Below are 26,755 nucleotides of genomic sequence, written 5' to 3'. Positions count from 1 at the left end.
TATCAATTTTTCAGCTGTCCGTTATGAGCGTATAAAATAACATTAGTTAAATTTGAGTTCAGAAGTTACCACTGAAAATTCCACTATAACTAAGTGTTCAGTATATTCCAGGTTTGACTGTATTAATGTTCTTTAGATATTGTTTTGTTAATAAACTAAATCAAACTTAACCTTTTTCTCACCAACTGATGTCAGGGCAACTCCTAGGGAACTTAGTATATGTTCATTAGAGAGACCTATCAAAATATCAAACAAGTCTCACTATGACAAGCATTTTGTGAGATCTCTGTTTTAAACAATCTTCATTTTGCAATTACAGAGTAACCTGTGAACCAAAATGCAACAACCTGTATAGAACAATTTTTTCATAAAATCTAAATCTGTAGTTAAATATAGGAATTTTCATTTAAGATTTAGAAGTTGCCCCATTTCCAGGAGGTAAGATTGAGGCATCGAATTCGGTATAATTGAATGTAGGTTTTGAAAACATTTCTATGTGTATTTCATCTCGAGATATTTCACTGTTTCCATACATTTTAGATACCTGAAGTATTAAAAAATATCGGAGTATATGATTAATATTTATTTATAGGAAAAACTAGAACATAAATGTGTGACACAGTATATACAAAATTCGAACAAAGATACTTTGGCATTATCAGTGCACCATTTGCTCTTCCATGGCTTGAGCCATCCATTCTGGTGCATGCAGCGTTACCTTCTCAATGATATTATTCACTTGAAAACATAAGCTCTCTATCTGCTTATCCCAGGAGGGAAGAACTTCTTTATCTAAAAAAAAAAAAAAATATGCAATTAAGTACTAATTTGAGAGCTTAATAATGTACTCCAGAGGAGTGAAATACGTGACATATTAATACATATCTGTCCAGAATTTTTTGCACTGCCATTGACCAAATTATGGCCTTTTTTGTTATGTGTACGACAATTTACAAATCATTTGACTACAGACAATTGACTATGATATGAAAAATTTAATGTCACATTGACAGGTATGTGTTAAATGATAATGAATTAAATTTCTTGTGATAGGTTTCATATGCTTTTAAAAAAAAGTTTAGTAAAGTAAGTAAGTACACTCAGTTACAACTGCTAGGTTATATGGACATTCTTTTAAGCAATTAATTAAAAAAAACTACAGAGCTTATTTTTGTTAGGAATTAGAAAAAATAATTTTCCTGAAATATAAGAAAATTATAAATAATACACATCAAAATATAGTTTGAAAATATTTTTCTTTTGCTCCCTCTTATTTTAAATATTAATAAAAGATTTTTAATTTCTAGCACTCAAGGATCTTTTAATGGTTAAAACTATGGATCCAGCCATTTATAAGATAAAACTGAATGTTTTCACAGTTTTGAGAGTCCAGAGTCCACTAAATGAAGTGGTTAATAAACATGCAAAAAAATTTTATTGTAGTCATTCTATAGCTAATATTTTTTTTAGTCAATAGGCATTTTATAGTAGTCAGTGATGTCTGAGAGACATCTCAAGTTCAAAGGGTTAAAAAAATTAAAGATGCAAGCTTGTTTTTCTTATTGCAACAAAAAGTATGATTCTGCTAAATAAAAAAATGTTCCCCCATAGTGTTTTTAGAAAAGTGGCCTACCCTGCTTTCCATTTCACTGAGATAAATGCATCTTCATTGCCCCCCTTTTTTTTCTACAAATGTTGTCTTTTCTGATTTGGAAAAAATAATGGTCTTATTACTTGTTTTTTTTTTTTTTTTTTTGTTAATTATTTCAAGAAATGAGATAACATCCTTTCTCAGAGCTTCAGAATGTTATAACTACTTAAAATTATTCTTATGCTAAGGTTATGGATTGCTAACTGTCCCTTTGCATATTTTTTTAATATTGGCTGAAATAGTTTTTATGTGATAAATACCTAGATAGCTTAATCAAAGCCCGTAAAACAAGTTTCCCTCAGTATAATTTTTTTATTTCTAGGTAGATCTCAGAGTAAATTAATATTATGTGAATAAATTACTATGAATCTATATAAAGAACAAGAAATAGTTCATTCAAATATTATTATTACAGAACAAAATGTTCCAAAAATTTAAAAGCTAAATAAAAATATTTAACAAAATTGTCTACACTGGGAAATATCAAGCATCAAAAAACTTAAAAGAACATTCAGCTGAACTCATGGAGCATTTCTATAAACATACATACAAAAAACATTCAGATTTATTAAATTAAAAATACTTTCAACTCGATTACTGATGCATAGCAAAAAGCTAGATAGTGAATTATAACTTTAAAAACAATCGTCAACAAATGCAAATAATTCAGTTTGATCAATATTAATCTTCTATACATTTATAAATATTTTTTATTTAAATCTAAAAATACTCCCGATAACATTTTTAAATTAAAGTTAATTAATTGTAATTTTAAATTAAAATCAGTTTTTTACATAATTCAATTAATTATTATTAATTTAAAAAAAAGAATAAGCAACTCTATAAGATAAAAAATTTTTGAAGAAATTTTTTTTATTAGTATTTCCATCCTAATTTTTTTCAATTAAAAGGTGCTTAAAACTATCTTTATTTCTTAAAAAGTCCCCATTTCTTGAAAAATTTCGCTATGCACTCTGTAAACATTTTATTTTTTAGGGAGAAAAAATTATTTACTTTACCCCTTACAGACAAAGATCTATGCTAGATTTTAAATATTAGTAAAAGAAAATGAAATTTTTTGTGAATGGTACAGAGTATTAACATCTTTTAAAAACTCCTGTATATTACCATACAGGAATCAAATAAAATAATGCATTCCATAGATATTTAAAAACAATAAATAAAAAATTAAACATTTTATAAACTCCAACACTATTTAAAGCAATCTTAAAAAAAAACAAAAAGCAAGCCTCTGAAGTTAAGTTATTAAGTATTAGAAATAAAAACGTACTTTCGAAGTTGACAATAGAATCAATCTGATCAATAAATCCATTCATTCTTCCTTCAGTGATCATTTGAGAAGCTATTTTTTCAGCCTGAAAATTATAATAATAAATACTCTAGAAATACACCGATACCAAGTTTCAAACTTACAGCCATAAAATTTCTTTAAAATAAATTTCTTAATTGTCATATACCACGATCCCTTTAGTCAAGTTGGTGGCAAATATGATAATTTTTATATAAACGTTAATGTTCTAGCATTGAATTTTTATACAAAAAATTTGTATACTTTCAGATAAAAAAATACTTTTTCATTAAAAAAAAAACATACTTTGTCTGAAAAATTTTCCTATATATCAATAACTGATTTAGCAAATATATATATTGTGATAAGTGATTACTCAAATTAGACATTCACACATCATAATATTGTATTAGAAATAGGATTGTTTAAAATCATGCAAAATTTCATAGCGATACCGGCTAAAAGGCGATCGAGAAACAAAATAGACTTACGATGAAATCTGTGCAAATCGAGAACATCAAAAAGTGGTGACCTTATTGCAATTGAAAATTTCCAACAATTTTTATTATATAAAATAAAGAATTCATTGTGTTCAGAAGCTCCTGCGGACCGCAAGTCGTCATCCCATATATATGCTAAAAACTGAATATGCTCAGAAAAAGTCTCCTTTTGCCGAAAATAGTTGCTTTTTAATACTTTTCAGGCAAAAAAAGTTGCCATAGTGGCCTGTGGTAACAATTGATAACTCTACTAGCTATATTTCTTTTATCTTTAACAAGGGTGTAAAAAAACTAAAACATAGACACACAAAATCTGATAATTTTCCACTAAAAACATGATTTTAAAAAAAAATAATTTAAACGGCTGTCAAGCATTTTAATAGGTTATTTTAGAAAATATAATTAATACATATTAAAATTTATAGTTATAACACTAAAGTTAATAAGTAATTAATCAAATCAATAAGTTATTAATAAATACCACACAAAAAAGAATTAAAATATTAATTAAAACACAAAAAAATATCTTATTAAATTCATATCACTGACAAATATGTTATAAAATAAGAAACTATTTTTACATATCACATTTCACAAGAGATAAAGAAGAAAATATAAGATAAGAAAAAACACATAAAATAAGTTGCCTAAATACTGTCACTTACTTTTGCATTGCTTTACAAAAAGAAAGTAAACAGTTCATATGAATATTAAATATAAGCTTATATTACAAACTATATTAAAACTATTCTTGCTTAATATTTTTATGGCCATAATCATTAATTTAAAAAAAAAAAGAGAAATGATTAAAATTGTGATTTTAATAATTAAAACCCTGATAATAACAGTTTTGAATATATTAAACAGCTTTTATTTAGATTAAATAAAATCTGTTGTCAATGTTTTATCAAACCGAAGTTACAATTAAAAAGAGTAACACATTTTAAAATTAGAAAAAAAAGCTCTCCTTAATAAAAATAACATTTAAAAGAATAACAACATTCACAAGTTTAGAAAAGAAAAGAAAAAATACAAAATTCACAAATTTATTTTTTAAAATTTGGTAAACTTTTGGCTGACGAATTTTATCTAGTGCATTTTAACTAATCCTAGCACAAGTATATGATGGATGATCTATTAATTTCGGAGATATAGAATAAGTATTTCAACGTTATGCGAGCCCCTCATCATTACCATGGCTTTTGTCAAAAATCTTGCTTTTTCTCCATGGCAGTACATTTTTCCCATAGTATAGTCAGCAAGAAGTTGAAATATAGTGTTGGTAAAAATTAAGATTTGTCGAAATCATGATAACTATGAAGGGTAGCATGGAGAAATTGCATGACCTTGAGAAGATTATTCTATTTACAAAAAATATAATACTATATAAATAATACAATTCCACCAAAGCAGAAAATGTAAATACAAGTAAAATAACAAGTGAGAAGTTATTGAAAGTTAATATTTGTAACAAATTAATATAGTTACCTTAGTAGGTGGTATCTCAAGGAGTGCTCCAAGCTCTTCAAAAGTTATATTGTTGTATAATTTACTTGCAGATAATAGATTGTGCTCTATTACAGCTCTGTCTAGAATTGTTGATCCTAAAATAAATAAAATGTGTGTAATAATTACACATGAAAAAGTGAAACTCTCCATTACAATTTCACTGCCAAGTTCTCCCTATGCAGTGCAATCATTTTACCAAAATAATTAAAAACAGTAGCATTTCTAGAACCTTCAAATAATTACTTGCAGAAATACAGCCATTGAAGAGCAAACAGTAACAAACTACATAGGACTTTTTTTGAATTTCAAAAACAGCATAAATTTGAACAAGAAAATTTTTTGAAGAAGTTTTTTTCTTTTTTCTACATGTAAGAAGCATTAAAAAAATTTTTTAAAAAAAAGATAGCACAAAAATCTATGTTATAACAAGAAAATGAGATTATGAATAAATAAACTTTAAAATATCAATTTTAAATAAAACAGGATTGAAGTTTGAAGAATTGTATGTGGTGTTAATCTCAGTGACACTTTCAAATATAGAAATTTTTGAAAGAAATACTTAATTTTTGGAAAAGTTAGGGCAACTCTCCTCTTGAATCAATAAAGAAAAGTCTTTATTATTTCTTAGTAAGCAAACTTAGAGACAAAATTATAATTTTAATTCAGTTAACTATAACTAAATTATACAAATCTTTAATGGTTATAACAAATTTTTAGTATTATAAAAGGATCTGCAATCTGAAAGATCACTTCTGATAGCAATTAATAGAAAGATACAAAGTCATAATTTGCATGTACTTGCATAATATACATTATTAAAAGAACATTTTCATTCACTATAATTTTACAGGGAAATATTATTCAAAATTTTTAAGATATTATTTATTTTAATGCAAAATTTGTACCAATGATAATGTGTGGTGCTAAACTAAAGGTTTTGAATGAAAACAGTTTTAAAAATATTTGTTTTTAAAGAGAAAAATATCAATATTTAAATATGTTAGCTTGTAGATGTGGAGCTGTCAACATGGAGCTTCACACTTGTAAGCTAATTTGTTGTAAGTGAAAAAAAAGTACATATTGGAGGATAATAAATTTTTATAACAAACCATTGTGCACTATATGAAATATTTCTTATGTAGGGTGTTTAAGGATTTTTATAAACAGTGAAAGGTAATTTCTTTTTTCCCTTCAAAAGTGCATTAGACTAAAAACTACAATATTTTTCAATTGCAATTGACAGTATAAAAATTAGCAAAAAGTTATCATTACATTCCTAAACGTGAAAATTTTGAATAATAAAAAAACTAAATTAAATGTGGATAGTTATAACATAATTTTTTTTTTTTTTTTAAATCGTGATAAATAAAAAAATTTATTTCAAATTAGAAAGTTTTTAATAAAAACAATGAAATTTCTAATATTAAGTAAACAATAAATTAGGGATGGGCAAACTTTTTTGGTTGAGGGCAAAAAAATCATAAAAAAGTTTGGTAGGCCGAGTAGAAATTTCTAATATTTCGCACTCTACTGTAGACTGTTTCACATGGAAAAACGACACAATGTCGTCTTTCAGCTGCCAAACTCGCTCGAAAACACATCAGGCACTAAGCCACCTTACTTTCGTATAATACAGTACACAGAGTATTCAGATTGCAAGGACTGAAGAAAATCTCTAAATGGCATGTGAGTAAACCCACGAAATCGATTAGCATTAACAAGCTTTACTACTGCATCAAGCACAGGTTTCATATTCAATGCAGATTTATACAGAGCATCTTTGTGTATAACACAGTGTAGAAAACTAACGTTATTACTGGGATAGTTCTGATTAAAGAGTTCAAGGAATACAGATTTTTTCCTGTCATATTTTGTGCCCCATCAGTCGAAATACTTAATATTTTTGTTACGGCAACTTTCAAAGTTAAAAACCCTTCCTGAAACTCACAAAAAATATTACATCCCGCGGTAGTTCCCTTTAAAGAAAGCATGCGTGCCAGTTCCTTGGTAATTTCAAAGTTTTCATCAATGCATCTTATAAATAACACTAATTAAGCAGTATCAATTATATCAGTGCTTTCATTCATAGCTATTCAGCAACATTTAAATTGTGCAATTTTTGACTCTAATTGTGATGTCAAATTCTTATCGATGGATTCGATTCTACCATTTTTCGCGATAAGCTTACAGCCTCAAAATTATTTTTCATGTCTGGTCATAAAACATCACAAACTTGGAGCATTGTGTAACAAACTCCCCATCACTGAGTGATTTATTATTTTCAGCAATATTGTATGATATAATGTTACTTGAATGTGTAGCTGCTTCTTGGACACTGCTTATCTTCTTGAAAAAATTTTGTCGGCCTGACAATTCTTTAAGAAAACTTTCTGCATTTTGTCTTCTTTCACATTCAGACATTGCTGCGTAGTTGCCATTCTAGTGCTTGTCTGTAAAATGTTGGTTAATGTTGTATTCTTTAAAAACTGCTACAGCTTTATTGCAGATAACACATACTGGTTTATCTTTTACAACTGTGAAAAAACATTTCCAAGTTCATTCATCATTGAATGCATGGCACTCTGAATCAACTTAGCATTTTTTAGTAGCTATTTTGAGGTTAAATATTTTTACAAATAACTCAAAAAAGCATAAGCCATTTTATACATTTAATAATTTCACCATCATTTACAATGACATTATATGTGTGCAATCTTTCCATAAGCAATAAGTAACGTTAGAACTCGTGCCGGCAGAAAAATCCACTCGTTGGAGCTTAAAATGAGCAGTCTGCCACATGTGAAGTACAATTCACCTATATTAGACTCCATATGTCCTTAAAGACAAATGTTCGTTGGAGCCAATCTATGGCTATTCTATAAAGAACTTCTGTTTTCAACATTTTACCAGTTGAAGCTGTCGCTGTCCGTGCTAACTATTTCCATCAATTTATGTTTCGTAGACCAAAATTAGAGAAAGTAAAAATGATGGGCAAATTAAAATTCGGTCCGCAGGCCGGATAAAACCTTCCGGCAGGCGACAGTTGGCCCGCGGGCCGTAGTTTGCCCATCCCTGCAATAAATTAACACAGGGAAAAAAATAATAAAACTCCTAACATCAGGGAATTCTTTAAAATAACCGACAATTGGTCGAATTGAACCAGGAGAGTGTCAGAAGATAGCAAAGTCTACAGGATTTTCAGTACAGTTGATAGATATCAATACAAAACTAAAGGTAATGTCAAATATATGCTTATTAACTAGCAAAGATGCTTATTAGTAAAAAAAAAAAAAAAATTTTTACTTTTTAGTGATTCATAAAGAGATTTTTAGAAATCACTGTTTGAACTTATTGTGTAGATTTATTTAAGAACTTACCATCAGGGGTAGTGGCTTTCTGATGAAGTTGAAGCATAACAGAGAATTCTTGTAGCTCACTTCGTCGAATTATACGATCTAAGTACCTTAAAGGAAAGAAACAAAAGTTACAGGGTGAATTGATTAAATAAAAGTAATTAAATTAAACTAATTTGTTAAGTCCCTAAAAAATGATTAACAGCATTAACAAGTTAGAACAGATAAAAAAATAACTATAAACAATAAGTTTAGAGTAGCCACATATATAGAGAAAAAAAATTATGACTGTTCCAGACTGATTTAACATTATAACTAAGTTTACAATATTATGACTGCGAATATGCCAATTAAGCAGTGCAGGCGATATTCCAAGTTACGGAATTAGAAAACAAAAACAAACTTTCTCTGAATAAACATTATGATCCCTGACACCCACAGATTATGATAGGGCGTAGCTACAATCTTGGATATTTATTATTTTTAATTTTTTATTAATTTGTATAAAACCTTAATTATTGTTAATTATTATTATTAATTTTTTAGTATAAAATCTTTCATTCTGCCTTAAGTCTGCATCATTAAATGCAATGATTTCAAAAAAATAAATATAGTTATTTGATTTATACTCTTTGGGGGAAAAGGTCCCTAATGTAAAGTGAATGTACATAAATGCAAAAATGTATTATAAGCAACACAGTTACATTTTCTCTAGGATTCCATAAGTTGGCAACTGCTGACACCTCTCATCTTTAAACAGTGTTGCCAGCATTCTCGATCTTTGCTGACCTAAAAACGATTAAAAAAAAAAACAGAAATAAAATTAATTTAAGAAAATAAAATCAATGAAACATTGACATTCAATAATAAATATTCAGAAAACAGTTCATAATTTACAACAATTAATAGAATTAAACCATAATCTATCCATTAAGAACAATCAAAACATTTAATAAGCTGTAACCACTTAAAAGGAGGACAAAAAAGGGATTTAAGAAGCTTCTAACATGTTGAGCACCAAGTGTATTTTTAAGAAAATCCCCATCAGGTCACATGCATACTATAAACAAATTGAAATAAATAAAAATTTGCTTCATAATAAATAAAAATGAAGTAAACTTTCAATAAAATTTTCAGAAATCACTTTAAACAATGTAAATTTTTTAGTTTTATATCAAATTTTACACTGTCAGTCACTGATGATTGAGGCAGCATAAATGGAAAGTTCAGTATCAGTCATCAATGACTGACATGACACCCAAGTGTGTTAAACCAGATTTGCTCATTTCTCAAAACTGACAGTAATATCCCCTCAGATCTACCTCCTCCCTGATGGTATATTTGGATTATATACCCCAAGTGATGGTAAATAAGCCACACACAAAAATTCAAATAACACATTTCAGAAAACAACAAAAAGACATATGCTATGTAGTGTGTTTTCTTTTTAAAATTAAAGTTATTGCTTCATTATTTCCGAACTAAACAATACAAATCCCTCAATCATGCCTTAATAATTAATATTTTGTAAAAAAATTTCATAAGACTTAAATTGTCAAGAGTGGAAAATACTTTTTCATAAAATTTAAAGTCATTCCATCTTGTTTATTACAAATTCTAAATCCTTTTTATCATGTAACACCCTGAAATATACAGAACTCAGAAGACAAAGGTAACCAATTTATTTTCTTTGCAACCTATTATTTGTTGAATTGTATTCTCTAAAAGTAATTGCCCCATTAAAAAATTTTTTGTACAAGTTTTTATCCATAAATGTTAAGAAACATATCCAAATATAATTTGTATTAATCAGCATGTGACTAATTATCGCAAGTTTAGCCTTAATTCTTTATAACTTGATACTTTTTATAAACTACTAAACATTAAAATATGTTTTTTATTTGTCATTAAAAGGTATAATTAATAAATTCTCACCTTTCTTACGATTAAAACAAAAAATTTGAGACTTTTTAAAATATCATTACCAGCAGAAGCAAGGATAGTGCAAATCAGAGCATTTTTCAATGCTCTCATGCGTTCCTCTTCATGAATTATATTCCTATATGATAATTCATTATATCGTTGAGCTGCCTCAATAAATTTCCGTCTATAGTCCAGAACTCTTGCATAGCACACCTGTAATTAATTGAATTTAAGTTTAAGGTTAGTATATGCAGTGAAACCCTGTTATAGTGAACTGTTAGTGAACAATATGTTCAATATAAACAGTGGTTCCTTATATCAAAATTTTTTTTAAAATTATTTGTAAGCATATTACAATATTACTGGAAATAGTGATTATGAAAGTACATAATTTATTTACACATTATTAACTGGCTAAATAGACAATAAATCAAATATTAAAAAGAAAAATATCTAATTTTTACATTCTATGGTAGAAATCAGTGATTTTCGAATTCAATTTTAAGTACAATTGACCAAGGTTTGTATCAACACTTGATAAAAAATCCAGTATTTTCTAAACCTCATTTTCTGCAGAAAAAAATCTTAAATTAAACATTTAAAGTTGACTTCAATTTCGAGGTAAAGTTGCCTAAATTTCTTGATTCTCAAGATAGGGGAGGGAGAAGAGGTCTGCTTAATAACGTCTTTGCCAGGTTTAAAAGCGAAAAACAGAGTAAGATTTGAGGTAATGTAAAGAAAGGTTTTCTTTTCCAATCACAACTTCTAAAAATCTAAAAAAAAAAAATTTTTAAAAAAAATTTATAAAAAAGAGCTTTTTTTCAAGAAAAAACACAAGTTTGTAAAGACTTATTATAGTCACTATTTTAGGGTCAGTAAAATAAGCATTTTTTTTTTATTTTCTAAGTTTCCACAAAATCATTTCAGGCTTAAAAAAATATTATCGAATAAATTTTTTAAATGGAAATTTCATATCAGAACAAAAGTATTTTCAGTTCTCTAAATGCTTTACAAGAAATATGCAAGAATGCAATATAATAAAAATTAAATGTTCATACTTTGTAGTATATCTGTAATTGCTCATCTTTAGATTCTGCTTGCAATAAAGACGCCCTATTGATAAATGCCTCTGCTTGAACTGGATCATCGTCTTCCAAATATAAACGTGCAATTTTCAAGTAAGTATCAAGTTTATAATCAACAGAATATTGCCTAATAGATAAAAGCTGGATTTAAATATTCTGACATTATTAGAAATAAATAACTGACTATTTGTGATCAAACAATTTAAAAATTCTGATTATTTTTTAATTATTCTGAATTAAATAATGCTTATCAATCAGAAAAAGCATCGTTAGCTAACTTGAGCGAAACAGTGTTAAAATTTTACCTTTCTTTCACTATTCATTAATCTTATATAGGTGATTCATCACAATATCTTAATGATTTTTAGGATGATATATGTACCTGATTGATCAACAAAATTAGGTGCTATGAGTCCAAAGTCAAAAGGATATTATTTTCACTCACCACTTTTATAGCGACAAAAACACACACACAGAAAAATTACTATTTTTAATTAATTTATATTATAAATTTTTTTTTTAAAAAGCGCAAAGGTGTTAACAAAAGTTAAAGTTTAGAATCAAATAAGCAGTATTTTTTCAAAGTTTCAATTAAATTAACTTAATAAATTAAATCGCAATTACTGAGAAAAACTAAACTTTGGAGACTCAACAAAAGTGCACAAAATGATATTTAAATGGCAATGAAGCTGAGAAATTTTACTGTTTAATTTATTTATTTTATTTAATAGAAAATATCAATTTAAATCATCAATATTACTTTATGTGAATACAGCAACCTTATAAGATGATTGTTTGTTTGTTTACATATGAAGAATAAACTAATTAAGGACAAAAAGAAAATATTTATTATCAATAAATAATTATAATAAAAAAATTACTTTTGTCCAGTTTCCAGAGGAATTCCAACTAAAACATTTGCCGCTTCTCTCCAGCTTTGCTCTTTTTCATAAATTTCAGCCAGGTGTTGACGAATGCTAGCAACCTTTATAGTAAAAAAAAAATGCATTTATTATTATTATTTTATAACTTTATTTGTTAGAGTGCAGTTAATTGACAAAAAAGTTTACAAATTGATATTAGAATAACTACAAAAAGACATAATATAATTATATAACTTTAATATTTTATTATGCTAAAGTTGTAAAAAATATCATTCCTGTTTAACACAATATAGATCTTTTAATAAAAGCTAAAAATAAATGTTTCCATAGTCGAAACTCAACATAAAAACTCCAGTCATCCAAACAAAGACAGAGATTATAATGAGATCATACAAAAATACTAGACTAGTTTTAATAAAACAATGTTATACTTTAATAAGAAATTCGAAACAAAAAAATAATATACAATTTTTTTTCTTTAATATAATTATAAGTGAAGGTTGCATTTATAATAAGAAATTATAGTCCACCTTACGTTAGTTTTAATTTAATTACTTTTAAAAACAATAAACTGGTACAAAGCACCAATTTTTAATAACATCTATTCAAATAACAACAAAGACCACACTTCAACAACAAAACAAAATTTGAAAAAAAAAAAAAAGACAGACATGACTGTTAATATTTAAAAAAATTTATTAAATAAGTGAATAAATTATCAAAAAGGGGAGTAAGACTAATAATTATTTTCATTATCATTCAAAACAGAATTTTACAAGGATCAATAATCCATCCTTTCAATGCATACAGAATTTATAGACTATATACCTCTCCAAAGTACATTTTTAATTGTCAATATGGAGTAATTCAATTTTCACAAATTTTTTTGCTATAGATTCTAACTATCTCTGATAAGAACTAAGGGGGTTCTGTAACTCTTCTTTTTTAAAAGGAGTTCAAGGTATTTCATATAAGTAACATCCAAAGAAATGGTGGTTTAAAGAATTTCTTTTAAACTTTTTATAAATCAAATAACTCTTCATTTCTTTTTTCTTTTGAAAAAGTATGAAATCTTAGCACTTATTTTCAAGGAGATAATTTTTGTCACTGTATATTCAAATGGATAGTTCGACAAGGACATTAGCTCTAATGACTATTAAAATAACAAAAGCATTTGGAATTGAAAACAAAACCTTCTGACCAGAAGTATCTGATGTTAAAATGAAGAGTTGCAGTAGCAGCAATGAGTATCTTTATAAAGCATATATGAATGTCTTTTGGAAAATTGGAGAGTAGCTGATCTCATATGAAAAAAAAGCAAATACAGATAATTAGTGATAACCCAATTATCACAATCACTTGAACTTTTAATTAGGTTCACCGATTTTATATCTCAGATTTCAAGGTACTGACTCTTAAAGACTTGAAATTGACCTATATAACTCGATTTTTATTTTCTAGTTTTATAAAAAGGCAATATGACAGGATTTTTTCTTTTTCTGTTTTTTGTAAATAAAACAAAAATGATACTCCCAGAAAAATTTAAAAAAAATATTTATTCCAAAATGCAAGTTTTTCAGAACTTTAACTGTTATACCCATGATTAGAAATCAAATGTTTATCATTAAAGACTGATTATTCAATTCTGAGAAATTGAAATTAACAGACCAAAATTTAGATAAGAAGCAGAACTAGCTGTGCATGATAAACAACATATAAAACTATACAACATTTAAAAATTGTTCATTAAAACACAAACGTGAAACACACACTTTTCTTTCCAAGTTGGTTGTTCCTTTGGGTTATCACAGACAAAACATGCTAAGTAATTCTCAACTTTCATTGCCACACCATGAGAAATAGTGTAGCGATGTCAGAATTCTCAATAAACTTAGACTTGATAGGCTAAAGTAACAATATTTTATAAGAAAACTACAAAGAAAAACATTTATTTTCCACATAAATCATTTAACACTTCATAATACAGAATTATATCCATACTCCAAAATTATATCCATACTACATCAAAATATCTATCTAAAAACACAATGTAAAATAAATTATAAAATTAACAATTACATCATCATAGAAACAAATACTAACTTGTTCTTCAAAAGATACAACTCGAGGCTGAACTTTATCTAAGGTATAGTGAGAAACCAGTTTTGAAACGCCATCAGATAATTTTGTAAGATTATTTCCAACTTCAGTCAACAGCTGGCGTGATATAACTAAGCTGACATTTTCATTGACAACTAGAACAAAACAAGAGTCAGTAATAATTTCGTTAAAAATTAATTCATATCTTAAACAATAACATAGACATAATAAAATTATATACATATATTATAACATAATAAAATTACATAGATTTTTTTCTCCTTCAACTAGTTAGGCTAATCAGCATCATTTCAGGTTCTTTTTTTAAAAATCAGTTTTATGTAATTGTTAAGATAAAAAAATTATATTTGACAAATTATTGTGAGAAGATTTCTGTATCAGTACTAGCATCAAAATAACTGCCAAGCTTTTGCAAAAACTAGACAGAGACCTGCCAGAAATTAAAACTAAAAACATCACATAAAGGTATAATTCGTAAAAACCAACATTTTGAACTTTTAATACAAATTACTCCTTGAGAAGAAATTGTTCAGGTCTAATCATGTTCCTAAACTCCTCAGTTCTCAATTTTTTTGGGTTATGGAACCCTTAATGATCAAACTTCATTTGGCGAAGCCACGACACAATATAAAAAGATAATTTCGAACATATAAATCAATAAAATATTAGTTCATTTCGAAAAATATTTATCTAAGGGAATTATTTCGTTTTCATAGTTTTTATCTTTAAATATCTTAAATTAAATTTAAAATGTTATTAGATTTAAATCCCTCTGCTAAAACAGCAGTAGTTATATCTTATCATCTAAAATATTGTCTTGCATCTATCACCTCTGAATGTGTTAGGTTTTATACTTTACTTTATGTTTATAGTGCAGCTACTCCTTTTATACCCATTGTTTAAAATAATATTACCACTTCTTATAAATTAGCAAATCTTGTTTCAATCCAATTCCCACATTCAAGTTGGAATCATTTGACTCTCAAAACATTCAAGATAAATAAAAACAAATTCGATTTTGATGTAAAATCTTTGGTACTTTTCTATTTCGCCAACACAAGAAAATTCAATAATTTTTTTAAAAAAAAATTTGGAATGGAAAAGTGCCAAATCTTTATTTCTTGATAATTGCCTTAAAATAAGAATACAAGAATTTCACTTCTGTCAAATTGAAGCTAACAAACTAATATTACGGTACTTACGTATTAACGCAACCAGGCCAAAATTCGCATAAATCGCCAAATTTGGCAACCCTACGTGTTATAAGTGGTTTTTCGTAAACAAATTATTTTGCTTACTGGTTAGATCGAATGCCGTGAAATACTTTAACTATGGGTATTTGGGATCTGCCTGCGAGTGAAAAAGATGCTGTTGAATTGTTACAGGGATATGGAGTTATACCGAACGAACGTACTTTGCCAAAAGATTTCCGCCGAAAAAATAATTCTGCAACTTATTCAAATTCGAAACCGGAAGGGTTTAATTGCTATTTTATATTTTAAAACAAAATAATATAAGAAACTGTATTTGTTATGAGAAATAATGCACTATGTGATGTCAAAATAATATGTAATCTAAAAGGTTATTAAAATAGTATATGCTTATAATTTTGTTTATAAAATACTTTGTTTTATAAAAAAAAATTGATTTCAATTTTTTCTACTTACGCCAAATGTGGCGATTTATCCGAATTTCGGCCTGGTTGCCTTAATACGTAAGTACCAATATTACTTACCTACATTAATTAAGAGCAACCAACTTTTAATTGTAAATTTTATCAAATGATCGATGGCTAAGTTCTGGATAGCCCCTTTCTCTTAGCCCCTTTTTAAGCGAACTGTGTGAACTACACTGAAGTGAAACTTTTGGATTAATTAATATTTTCTTTTTATAAATTATATATTGAGAATTCTCATTATTGGATAATGCTGACATTGATATTTTTAATATTATGAACTTCATAGAACCTTGCATTCAACTGCCATTTGAACAAGGAAATATTAAATGTTTACCTTTTAATACATCCTTATTGTTGGTGGGGGACGGGAAAGCTGGACAGATATTTCATATAAGTGTCAGCGTGTTATTCTTAAAAAGAAATAAAATATTTATAAAAAAAATATTAAAGAACGGAAAAAAGTTACTTACTAGCTTCTACAAAAGCTTTTAAACCTTCAATAAGATCATCACCACTACTCTTGGTAATATTATCTAGAACGGCTCTATACCTGAAATTAATCCAACTAATTAGCAAAGAAATATAATTTATATAAAAAAAACATTTCGTACATTACTCACCGATCAGCTTGATCTTTAGGTGTTCCTCCTAAACTAGTTAGAGAAGCCAGCTGAAGTCTTACAGCCGCCATATCTACCTCTCTCTATTTATTTATTTTCATTTCACTGTTGCCATTACTCAATCGTCAGTTGAGTTTATAAACTAATTTAAAAAAAAAAAAAAGAGGAGTAATTTTTAAAATCATAATTTTTCAAAGCTATAATTATAAGATTTCTTAAATAAGAAATAAGCATTTTGAATCAGTTTTAACAATTCTTCTTTCTAAAGTAAACTTCTTCGCAAGCATTAAAACATTAGTTTTAATTTAGTACATATATTTTACATATTTATAAATTAAGCACAATTTTATAAATAGACTACACATGAAATTACCTTTTCTTAATAATCTATAGTCACAAAGAAAACAAAAGTCTTTTTTTTTACCCAAAAATTTGTAACAAGAGAACTTTGCTGACAACTTTGTACTTCTGAAGATTAGCATTTCATATCTTATCAAAAAATTTTAAAAACTTGCAAGTTTTCCATGAATATTTAAGAACAAAACAACTGAATTTGGATTACAAAATTTTTACTTCTAGTTTTACATCCCGGAGTGTCTATTGCACCGATTATCGGCGCAGTAAAATTCATTTTGCTATCTTACCGATCAAATTTTTAACCAATCATAGAGCGTATCTGTCCACGTGACTCTCCGATTTTTTTTTCAAAAATAATTTAGCTCTGTTTATCGTAGTCAAGGCAGCTACAATTTTTGTAGCATCTTGATTTTCTTCATATGAAGAATAACAAATAGCCATTCATGAATTTGAAAAAGAAAAAAGGACGATCTTCTGGAAGAGAGAAGCGAAAACTTTACAAAATGCTTCAAAGAAATTTAAAAAATTTGATAAGGCTCCGCTGGAATTGAAATACACATGGTAGAAGAATTCATTAAAAAAAATGTACAGATAACAGTCGCCAATCCAAGTAGGTAAATTTTGTATTGTTTAATTAATTTTTAAAATGTGTTATTTAAAATGAATTATTTAAAATGTGTTAATCGATTAGCAACATCGTTCCTGATGTCACCATGTCAATAGTCACTATACACCTTGTAAAGAACAATTTAACACTCTTGTTTTATATGTTCTCTGACCTGCTATCTATTATTTTATATTGTGTCTGCAAGCCCTTATAGAGTTTAGTTTATACATTTTTTATACGTAGTTTGTTTAAAAAAAATTTTATTTTCCAGAACCTTTACTCAAAATTGTCCAGCTGCTGTCTCCAGATAAACAATTTTTGCAGATAAAATCAATGAATGAGGATCATGACCATGTCCTCTCCTAATCTTTGTTCCGTTCTTCGCCTAAAGAAAGCCTGATACCTGTTGAGCACCAAGAGAAAGTTCAAAAATATGTGAATCTCCAAGTATCTATATTTCTGTTCCATTTCATATAGGTGCAAATTTTTCCTACATTTACTCTAATTATCTCCATTTTCTATCATAATATTGTTTGTATAGTTAAGAAATTATTTTGTTACTCAGAGTGATTTACACTGACTTACGTGTGAATATTATAATATCTATTTGAACTTATTGTTGTTGCTCAAACTGTTGTTAATGGAGATTTCTGTATCGTTATCTGCGGCAGAGTAATCTCAAAGTCCAGGAAACTTCCGGGCAGTGACCCGCGAGAGACTAAAAGAAATGTCATAGAAAGGGACTGACTCGTAAGGTATAACTTGTAGTTACCCCTAGGCAATTATCTACATATATTTTTAAAAAATTTGCAAGTTTAAAATCTGTTTGGCACCTTGGCAATTGTAGTTGCTTCGCCAGATCACAATACGAAATATCCCCTGTTTTTTTACCTTGCCATAATGTCAAATGTATTTTAGTTATATATAAGAGCATAGTAAATTTTCATATGCAGTCCTTGCTTTAAATTTTATGTATCCATAAAATATGGTTAGAAGCAAAGACACATAGAAAATTCAAATTCTGAATTTGTTTTTGACCAAGTAAAATAAGTTTTGAGGCAAATTTAATGTTTGTGTTCTAAAAATAAATTCAATGAAATACTTGTAAGTAAAGCAAGTACATTGACTTTAGTTATGCAAACTGTTATAACAATGTAATTTTTTTAATAATTTAATGCATGACCCTTATAATAGTATTATATTAGTAAACAATTTGTTTCCGATTGAGGAAGAATATATTCGGAGTGTTATTATCATAAATAGTGATTTTGTGCTGACATTTAATATAATTCATATTTGTTTAAATATCTTTATTCACTTTAAATTATGACATAGTATTTTTTATGATAATGATCTTTTTTTTATAAGTTTTACTGTGTAAATATTTTTATTTAAATAGTATTGTAAAAGCTTAAAAATAGAAATAAATCCAAAAAGTTAATATAAAATGCATATAACAAAATTAAAAGGAGTTTAAATAACGCATCATCACCAACTCACTAATACATATACAGTGATACCTCGAGATACGAGTTTAATTCATTCCCTAACCTTGCTCGTATCTCAAAGCAATTTTGCCCATTGAAATGCCATTAATCCGTTCCGTCCCCAAAAATGCTACCCTCAATTGTTTTTGTTGTGTGTTTTTGAATAAGGAAAATGTATTTATAAATGACAAATACTATATAAAAACATAATAAAAGAGAATGTAAAGCAGAAAAAACTGCTTTTATAAAGTGTACATGCATATTTGTATTTTGGTTACTTAAATGCAACTTACACACAACTTAAATGCTACTATATGCTTAATTTTAGTCACTGCTTTTCTCTTCACTGGTCTTTGCTTTTTTAGCCAGATTTAAAAACTGTCCAAGGAGGTTTGTTTCTTCCTTTTCAGAATGCTGGAGAAATGAGTTAGGCAAGTCTCATTAAATAGCTCCGATATACTACCAGTTTCAACTTTTTCAGGGTGTTTCTTTTCCACGAACTGTGAAATTCTCTTCCACATTCCCAAGAATTCTTTTATCTCATTTGTAGAGATAACCTCCTCCACCTCTGGTTCTTCCTCGAATCCAATTTCTTGCAGTACGCCCGAATGCTCACCCATCGCCAGGTCCATGGATTTTCTCAGAGGCACAATCTCCTCCTCCGCTGGCACTTCGAGTTCGAATCCTTCAAAGCTACGGACTTAGCCGACAGCACAATTTTCGGCTATAGACTTCGGGGCTCGGTGGGTGAACGGGAGCATTGTCGAGGACGAGAAGGGCTTGCAAGGCCATTCCTCGTATCTCAAATAACTCGTATGTAAGGGCATTCGTATCTCAAGGTACCACTGTATTTGAATCTTTTTTATTGTTAAAGACACAATTTTTAACTCTAACATTATAAAATATAAATGCAACAATAATGTGAAAGGAACAAGTATATTAATCTTGCATTAAAACAATTTCAATTTGGTCATTATTTTCCCTTCCTTAGCTTTTCTAACTGCACAATTTAGCAAATGAGATTACAATACACAATTTAGCAATTCTTTCTAAAATTTAAAAAAAAAATTTCCCTTTTTTTTTTTTTTTTTTTTTGCATATTTAAAAAAAAATCCCTCATTAAATGGCCCAAAAATTAATTCTATTATTTATGCCGGGTTCCCATCGTCCTTAAAAACTACTTTATTTTTATTTTAGCAATTTTTATCTTCTGCAATGATTTCTTTTATCTAGCTTTTTTTTTTTTTTTTTCTTAAAATATTTTATATTTTTAGGTTTAACGACAAAAGTTATTGGTTTGAAGAGGAAGAAAGGTAATAGGCCCACTCCTTTTACAAGAAAAGCAGTTTTGGAGGGAAAAAAATATGCTTATGAACTGCTTTGTAGATGAAGAGACATTATCGAAGACCATAAATAAAGGCATTTTGAAGAAGAAGCTGCTATAGAATGTGGTATAGAAAAGGTTTCTTCTTGTATGGAATCATGTGTTGAAATTAATGAAGTGAAGCTGTTCTTTACTTCTGATGGGTGGCTATTGGTTAAAAATGTGATTTTACAAAATCGAGAATGATGACATGGGAATGTTATTCATGCAAACAAGATTGCGGTATGGTGATACTATTTTGTGCGACTCTTATTCGCAGTGGTATCACTATTCCTGTGTCGGCCCTCTGCAGCCTCCAGAGCAAAAGTATTGTTCAAACTCTAAACTTTTTAGACTTTTTTTTTTAAGCTTATTTTGATTTTCTTCCTGTGAGATATATTTTGAATAGATATTTGTCATGTGTAAGCCAATTTTGAATAAATATTTGTCATGTGTAAGCCAACTTTATATTTTTTTTAATTTTGAAACAAACTTTATTTCTTAATTAGTAATTTTTATTGCCTTTTTTTTAAAAAAAAAATATTTGTTTAACCATTGTCAAATTTCAAGTAAATGTCCACATAAAAACTCATCATTTACCTTTCATTATTAATTTCTGATGGACTTCAATGACATAAATTTTCCCACCAAGTTGTTAAATAATTAAGTTTCTAGGTATAGGTGTTACCTATTTTGATAGAATAGTACTTTACTTTCAATAAATTTGCATTCAGTATGTTCCTTTTAACTGTAATTTATGTAGTATATGTTTCTTTCAACTTTGTGATTGCTTGCTTCTAATCCTAATTGTATAAATTTATATTTAGTTTTTTAAATCTGCTACATTTTTGTCCAATAAAAGTTATAGTTTCTTCCTGCATTTGTGTTTGATGAAATTTTGATAATATACAAGGTTTTGTATTTATAGAAATGTTTCGAGAATAAATTTTTAAAAAATCTACTCCTTTCTTTCCTACACTTAATCTTTAAATATTGATTATAAAATTCCTATTTATCAACTTCCTCTGTTTTATGAAGATTTTACTTTGAAAATTATCTTTTATATTTGATTCTTAATTTAAATAAGTGGAACTTAAAAATTGTTAACCTCCACAACATATGTATAATATCAAACATATATAGTACCAAACATGGTATTACTTTGATACAGGCACTGAAAAAATTAAATCGTATTTAATTAATTTTAAATCTTAAATGACAATACAAATAAATCTGAGTTACTTAAGATTCCAGCAGTTTATCTTCACACAATTTTATTTTTTAACTTATTTTTGTGTCTACTCCAGGTTAGTGAAAGGACATTTTATACTATGTCCCAGGTTCAAAAAACAAGTGCTTTAAATTTCTCAAGAAATACTTAAAGGATTATTTTGTAACTTTGAAGATGTTTAGTTTTTTGCACATCAGACACAGATCTATAGCAATTCAGTTGAAATTTGAGACTTCTACCCGTAAGGCAGAAAAAATTCTAAGTTTATTTACAATAATTCTCTTAAGTGGTAAAGTGACAAATTTAGCTTTCAGTGGTACAAAAGTTATCGTAACTTGTTTTGTCAATAGGCAGGGCTGATTACGCTCTGGAAAAATCCCGAATTTTTCGCTAACAGTGATCCTAAGATCGAAGGTTCAGACGTTTCAAAAAATCATTGATCACAGAAGTTTCTGGAAATCAAATTTTCAAAGGCGAAACTTAAAAACACAGTTTATTTTATTTGTTTGTAAGGGAGAGCCAGATACTTTATAAGCTTATATTCCTGATAAATATTTATTTTTTATTAGTAAATGGTTATTATAATCATAAACTCAAGAAAAACATACAGTAAAACCTTTTTTTGTGCGTTGGATAGGGACCGCATAAAAGAAATCATACTAAAAAAATTATAAGTTATTACGTATAACAAACAACTTTGTACGATATAGTACCTAAAAAAAAAAATTTATGCGGTGCTTAGGGACCGCATAAAAAAAGTTGGACTTAAAAAAAATACATCAATGATTTATGAGAGAATGCTTTCAATTAAATTAGACCTAAAGAAATTTTAAAAATAATTAATTCTTCATTGTCCATGTACATGGAGAAGTTTTCAAATTATGCGTTAAATAGTTTGCTGCTACTCGTCGTAAGCAAAACGCGCATCTTCTGAAATGGTTAACAATAGCTTGAAGATAGGATTTCAATTGATTTGTTTCTTAGTACCATAAAATCGGTGATCAGTTTTATGACGACGGTTGACTGGTCAATTGCTTGTAAACCTCATGAAGTGTAACTTTAAACACCAAATTGTATCTCAAAAATTTCAGAGTGACCCTCGTATGTACGTAACTGACTCTGCCTTATCAAGAGATTGTTTAAAATAAATGAACAGAGCATCGCGAAGTCCAGATACATCGTTGTCAAGGAGAGACCACGTAATCAGAGTTCGTCCACAACATGTATATGTACATTGATAGGAAAAATTAAACTGGCGCTAACGCCGCTAAGATTCATATACCGCATAAAAATAAATCGCACAAAACCAAAATCGCATAAATAAGGACCGCACAGAAACAGGATTTACTGTATTTGTAAATTTTAATTACTTCTCCTGGTCATCATAGGTATGTATAAAATTTTAAATATATTCTAAGTAAACTAAGAAATATTGAAAAAAAAGGAAAAATCTGAAATAGACTAAAATTATGGAAGAAAAAAAACTTAACGCTTTTTTTTTTTTTTTTTTTTTTTTTTTTTTTGCATCCTGACTGAATTAGGAAGTAATATGACCCTTCATCCATTAGTTACATATGTAGTTTTAGTTTAACACAAAAGAGAAATTCTTGGAAATTGATCATGATCCGATCTAACTGTACAAACAAGTACGCTTTTAAAACATTGCCCCTGTCCCTGAAGCTGATATGCCTTCAACCACCAAGATTAGAAGCAAAGCTATTTTAAACTGAAAATATTTTGCCATAGTAAAAACGAATTGACTATCCTTTAATGGCAGAAAGGGATGTTTGTCCTGAAATGTATCGTAACATACATTCCATTCGTTTTTCAGCCTGGAATGTACAATGCGCAACAAAAGGAAAAAAACAACGTACTGGACCACCCTGAATAACTTTTGATTTGATGATAAGATGTCTAGGACTTGCAAGTCTGTACTAAAATTAGCACATTTGAGGTCACCATGGTGACCTCAAATGTGCTAATTTTAGTACAGACGATATTTTAAGTGCCAAAATTAAATAGAAATCGCACTTTCTTCCAATAAGCATACCATTTTTGACGGATTTGGATTTCTAGACCCCAAAATATACGGGTAGCAGCAGTCCATGAAATATGGCGGTCAAGAAAGTGCTCCAAAGTTTGGACCTCTTAATGTTAATTTTACTTTACGCATTGTGTTACATCAAAATTTTTTAAGCGAATCGAAGAAAATTTTCACACACTTATAAAATTCATTTATCCAAAAATAATTTTTAGTAAACTTTCATTATTTTTTATTATTTTATTCAATTTTGGTGAAAAAAACTTTTGAAAAGTTATCAAGTTTTTTTTGCATCAGTTTTTAAATAATATAATTTTGCATGGCAAAATACAAAATTTGAGCGAAATCAGTCGAATAGTCTCTTGGAAATTGAATTTCAAAAGGGCTAGATATTTAAACTTCGATCTCTCAGGAACTATTCGATCGATTTCGCTCAAATTTTGTCTTGTAAAATTATAATTTTTAAAATGGGTGCAAAGAATTGTATACCTACTTTTAAAAAGTTTTTCAACCATTATTGAATAAAATAATGAAAGTTCACTAAAAATTAATTTTTTGCATAGAATTATCTAATTTGCTATAAAAAGTTCTCGAGATGTAGCGAAATACACAAAATAGTAAGATTTATTACATTAACTTCTCCTGGCTATAAATTGTTGCCGCTTCCACCTATATTTAGGGGGTTCGTAAATCTGTCTGTAGCCTTCCAAAAATGGTATATGTTTATTCAGAGAAAGTACTTTTTTTTTTGTCTGACTTCTTCGTAACTTAAAATATCGTCGACTCTTATTAATTAGCATATTTGTGGTCACCCATCTCTTGAACCATTAAGATTGAGCCCTAAGCGTGAAGGTCTCTGATCATTAGATCAAAAGTTATTTAGAGTGCCCTTAAGGATAAATTGAGGTATTTTTCAAAGGTAAAAATGAAATTAATATTTAAATATGTCATTAGGTTGAAAAGGGTTCAAATGAATATCTCAAAATTTACCTCAAATATACCTCCAGAGGTATATGTAACAACCTGAGGTGTTTCATCTTACATTTGAGGAGAGGTAGATATTTACTACTTTAAGGTGTTTCTTTTTCAACCTTAAGTTATTACTTATCAACCTGAAATATAATTCTTTACACCTAGCTATGGAACTATTTGTTCAACAACCTTAGGTGCTTCATTTTAACACTTCAAGTTATTCTGGAGCTGCCTAAAGTGTATTTTTTGACAATTGTAAAGGTAATATTTCCTTAACGTGAAGTGTTCGCTGCTCTAACTCATTACAGATATATCGAGCCTAAAATAGCTATTTTTAACGCAAGTAAGTAAGAATGTTGGGCCCAAGCATTATAAATGTGAATGCACACTTTAAATATTGCCAATGATTTCCCCATCATTTTAAATTTAAAAACATTAATCTGAAGACAAAATGTTGAGTGTAGATATAGATTCCTAAAACACGGTTTCAAAGTATCTGTCTTTGGATGGAGCTCCCACTCTGCATTTTTGCATTATAAAACCAAGTGAAAGGTTTTCTTGGACGATGGGTTGGATTTTGTCATTGGAATCCGTCATTCACTAAGAATTTTGGAATTAAATGACTAAGCAAAATTAATTACTTTTGATAGTTAAATAAGACAAAAATTAAATTTTTTTGCCATTAAATCCTCGTTATTGGATACATAATTTATTGAAAAAAGTTATTTAATCTTCATTTAATTTATAAGTCAACCACCGAAAATAAATTACATAAAATATATTTGATCAATATGAAGTTAATAACATTAATAATTTATAAGACAAAATGTTTTCTCTCGCAGTCCCAACAATTCTCTACAAAAATAAATAACTATTAATATTAATATATTATGTTCAAATGCTAGATGTATTATAAAAAGCTGTATCGCAAAACATATTTTCATATATTTTAATGGTATACCATTAATTCCTCTGTCACTTTATGTAGTGTATTATTATTATTATAAAAACAGTTGAATTTAAATTATAATTATGAAATATTATTATTAAAAAATATTTTTCAACCAGACAATTAAGTTTAATATAATTTATTTAAATAACCGTAATAGCTATCGCCCCTAAAACTGTCTCAAAAAATTTATAAATTAAAAGAAAAATAATAATTTCGAAAATTTTGGTACCCTTTGAAATAAATGATAAATAAAAAATAGATATACTTCACCAGAAAAAAAAGTAGGAAAAGACACCTTTATTTGTACTTTAGTAAAAACTTTATTTAAATTATTAATTAAAATATAAATGAGTCGAAAGAAACAATTAATATATTTAAATAAATCCAATATAATGTTAATAAATAATTTAGTTTTTAAAAATTCTATGAAAAATTTTATACGCTTTAAGGAAAAAAGAAATAATGTTCTTTTATTTTTAAATTTTTTGTTGTTGGTGAAACAATGATAACCCATCAAACAAATGACAACCCATTACCAATTTCACATACACAGGTAGAAAAGCATAACTTATAGCTATTGTACCGATGAATTAGTTTCTGTAAAGTGGCGCTGTTGTCAACGTCGGCGCGATAGCTCTGAGGCTATCTTACCGATAGTCGGTGTAATAGACACTGCCTTTACATCCTGTTTCAAAAGGTTAGTCTCAAAAAAGCAGTGATTTCATCAAGGGAGGGGGCTTTTATTCAGGATGGCAATGGTCGGCGCGTGATTTTGAAGTTAAACGGGATGCCTGATGAGAAAATGGGTAATGTTGACATTAATATTTAATCGTAAATTCTTGAAAATATTGCGTCTGCATCATTAATCGAGAATTGAATGGGTAGAAAAAAAACAGGGAAATAAATTATTTTCAACTTACAAATGTACTAAACTTGGAGGGTGATTTATTTACCAACACTGTACAGGCGCAGTATGTGCTAATCCCTGCAATCATAGCTGCGGGGGAAAATTAACCATACATTGTACATGAACAAAAAAGTGCATCATTAGATTGGATCATATATTAAGTCTTTATCTGGGGATCATCTAGTATGTTTTTAAATTTATCAGA

The 26,755-nt window shown here is 28.0% G+C and overlaps 2 protein-coding genes across 8 annotated transcripts in view; one reads left to right on the top strand and one right to left on the bottom strand.

Annotated features, from left to right (window-relative positions):
* Nucleotides 1-562: 562 nt before the first annotated feature.
* On the bottom strand, nucleotides 563-26,639 carry CSN4 (COP9 signalosome subunit 4). 3 transcript variants are annotated; one of them, XM_071179630.2, is made up of 12 exons: nucleotides 26,564-26,639; nucleotides 16,634-16,775; nucleotides 16,484-16,563; nucleotides 14,318-14,469; nucleotides 12,212-12,315; nucleotides 11,304-11,457; nucleotides 10,308-10,458; nucleotides 9,027-9,111; nucleotides 8,347-8,432; nucleotides 4,949-5,064; nucleotides 2,943-3,027; nucleotides 563-792 (listed from the first exon to the last, which is right to left on the bottom strand). In XM_071179630.2, exons 2-12 carry the CDS (start codon nucleotides 16,702-16,704, stop codon nucleotides 659-661), a joined length of 1,218 nt encoding a protein of 405 aa, XP_071035731.1. In that variant the 5' UTR covers nucleotides 16,705-16,775; nucleotides 26,564-26,639; the 3' UTR covers nucleotides 563-658. The 3 variants fall into 3 exon arrangements, with proteins under 3 accessions (XP_071035731.1, XP_087022866.1, XP_087022861.1); XM_087166740.1 differs by lacking the exon at nucleotides 26,564-26,639 and adding an exon at nucleotides 17,058-17,196; XM_087166735.1 differs by lacking the exon at nucleotides 26,564-26,639 and adding an exon at nucleotides 17,007-17,145.
* The window catches only part of LOC107456827 (uncharacterized), a 41,360-nt gene continuing 31,700 nt past the window's right edge, over nucleotides 17,096-26,755 (top strand). For 2 of the 5 annotated variants that reach the window (XM_087166690.1, XM_016074787.5), the window contains exon 1: nucleotides 26,330-26,449. In XM_087166690.1, coding sequence (XP_087022816.1) covers nucleotides 26,431-26,449 — 19 coding nt within the window. In that variant the 5' untranslated portion in view covers nucleotides 26,330-26,430. Of the gene's footprint in view, nucleotides 17,223-26,329; nucleotides 26,450-26,592; nucleotides 26,734-26,755 lie in introns of those variants that run through there. The other 3 variants (XM_087166715.1, XM_016074788.5, XM_087166696.1) reach the window with 2 other exon arrangements.

The sequence above is a fragment of the Parasteatoda tepidariorum genome, chromosome 1 (assembly GCF_982258835.1).
Source record: "Parasteatoda tepidariorum strain Cologne lab strain chromosome 1, Ptep-v5.0, whole genome shotgun sequence".
Classification (NCBI taxonomy): domain Eukaryota; kingdom Metazoa; phylum Arthropoda; class Arachnida; order Araneae; family Theridiidae; genus Parasteatoda; species Parasteatoda tepidariorum.
The sequence above is the reverse complement of the archived record's forward strand: the minus strand, read 5'-3'. Positions and strand labels throughout refer to the sequence as shown.